This window comes from Octodon degus, unplaced genomic scaffold, assembly GCF_000260255.1.
Source record: "Octodon degus isolate 3935 unplaced genomic scaffold, OctDeg1.0 scaffold00092, whole genome shotgun sequence".
NCBI lineage: Eukaryota > Metazoa > Chordata > Mammalia > Rodentia > Octodontidae > Octodon > Octodon degus.
The window spans coordinates 9,478,396-9,480,672 of NW_004524668.1; the positions used below are offsets into that span (position 1 = coordinate 9,478,396).

Here is a 2,277-nt window from a genome sequence, read left to right on the forward strand (position 1 = left end):
GGGGCCAGGTCTAATCTCCTGTGTGCACCTGTGAGCGAGGAGGCCCAACTCACGGATTTGCAGCGTCTTAATTCCTTCTCCTGGGCTTCCCTGTGCTCCTTCTGGGCGCCTTCCTTTTTTAACTCTTCTTTGAGGGCCGAGCACTGGGTGGGGAAAGAACAGCAAAGAAAGAGCCGCCGCTGCGGGGCCATGCGGGGGTGGGGAGTGGCTCCAGGACCCGACTTGCCCGGGCACATTTCCCAGGGTCCACAGCCACTTTCGCTAGTGGCATGTGCACATCCCAAAGGCTTTTTTATTTTATTATTATTATTATTATTATTATTATTTTAGACAGAAACTCTCTTCATAGCCCCAGGCTGGCCCTGAGCTCACTTTGTAGCCCAGGCTGGTCTCGAACTTGCAATGATCTTCCTGCCTCAGCCTCCTGAGTGCTGGGATTGTAAGTGTGCACCACCATGTCTAACGCCAAAGGCTTTTAGACCCATGTTCTGCTTTGAAGGTGGTGACAGGGACAAGAGAAAGCCCCCGTGGTCCTCTGTGCATGCGGCACACTGCTGTTCTATTCTAACAGGAAGTCTGGCCGTGGAAGTATATGCTTAGAGCTGTGCTTGTTACGAGATTAAAGAAACAAATTTAGGGCCAGGGAGATAGCTCAGAGGCTATCTCCCTGGCCCTAAAGCATGAGATCCTGAGTTTGATCCCCAGCACCAATATCCGGCATTAGAACATGTGTGCCGGGTTGGAATCCACCTCCAGCCCTCTCTGAGCCGCATGCATGCTATTCACAGGGAAGCTACTGAGCCCAGACTCCAGGAGGCAATGAAATCTAAGACCAGGGCCCAGGGTAAATGACACGAGTGCGTCACGTCACTCCGGGGACGTGTGCCCCAGGACACTTACTCTGGAGCCCAGCGCCTCCAGCTGGTACCCTTTCTCTTTGTTCTGAGTCTTCAGTTGATTCACTTCTTCTTTGAGCTGTTGAACTTGCTCATTCCTTTCTACCATGTCCTTCTGCAAAGATGTCACCTTCCCTGGTTAAGAAAAGAAAACAAGACCCACTGAGAGCTAATAGGAACACTGTCCTCATCGCAGCCCCTGTCAGCCAGCTTGAGGACCACCCTGGCCCAGAGGAAGGGGCTATCTCTAGTGATCCCCGAAACCGGAATGGGGCCCAGACCAACATCCACTAACAGTCACTAATGGAAATCTCGGAGACTTGGAAGTCAGTGGTGTCGCTGTGGCAGGACAGACATGTAGGGGCCCTTTGCACAGGTCCCACAGGGCAAATGGCAGCAGGAGCCTGGCAGCGCAGAGGCCAAGAAGGACGAGGAGAGTGCCGCGGGGTTGCCACTGCCTCCCGAATGCCATGACGAGGTGGGTTGGTGGATTCACCCTCATCCCGGTTTGGAGCCCATCTCTACCACCTATTAGCCCAGTGGCCTGAGGACCCTCAAGTGGCCCTAGGGAACCAAGGCCACCCAGGTCATGCAAAGGGGACTGCAGCACCTGCTGCAGCTTTAAATCCCTGGACAGCAGCTTCTGTCAACAAGTTTTTGAATCACTAACATGGAGTGAGGTTGTGAGTATCTGTTGTTTATGCACTGGATTTTGGGACTAAGCTCCTAACTAATGCTATTATATTTATTTGGAGGAAAAGTGGAAAGACGGGTGTCGATGTGCTATGCTGTTAGATCATCTCATATGGTTCTTTCTTGGAAAAATGCTCACCCCAGCCTTGGGGGCTGGTGCATCAAGCAAGCACGTCTGTGTAATGAGCAGTTCATTTTAAAAAATGAGCTTTGTTCCAGGGCATAGTTCCTTACATCTAGGCCTCTATGCGGCATGCCTTCAAGCTTTGATAGGCGGGACCAGAGTGGCCTGCAGTCTAGGGCTAAACTATTTGAACCCAGGGCCTTTTCACTGAGCTACATGCCCAGCCCATTTTAATTTAATTTAATTTTCTAAAAAATTATTTGTCCAGTCCTAGCCCAGGCCCGGTGAGTGTGTAGGAGAGCTTCCAGCTGTCCTGCGCTGGCAGGACCTGCCAGTCCAAGCCCAGGCGCAGCGTGGGTGAGACCCCCTTCCACCCCCTTGGGACCCCCTCCACTCCGCAGCACCCCCCCCCACTCCACCCGCAGAGTGAGAATTTCTACCATGTTCTAGGGACCCCAGATCCAGTCCTAGCCCAGGCCCAGTGAGTGTGTGGGAGACCTTCCTTTCCCCGCTACTACACCTTGTCCCCTCCAGACTCAGCTCAGGCCTGGCATATGGGCCTGA

General features: G+C 53.0%; 1 protein-coding gene across 1 annotated transcript in view; it reads right to left on the bottom strand.

Annotated features, from left to right (window-relative positions):
* The window catches only part of LOC111818461 (forkhead-associated domain-containing protein 1-like), a 125,727-nt gene that overhangs the window by 32,488 nt on the left and 90,962 nt on the right, over positions 1 to 2,277 (bottom strand). Inside the window, exon 7 of the mRNA XM_023722454.1 lies at positions 901 to 1,031. Within this exon, the coding sequence (XP_023578222.1) occupies positions 901 to 1,031 (131 nt within the window). The remainder of the gene's footprint in view (positions 1 to 900; positions 1,032 to 2,277) is intronic.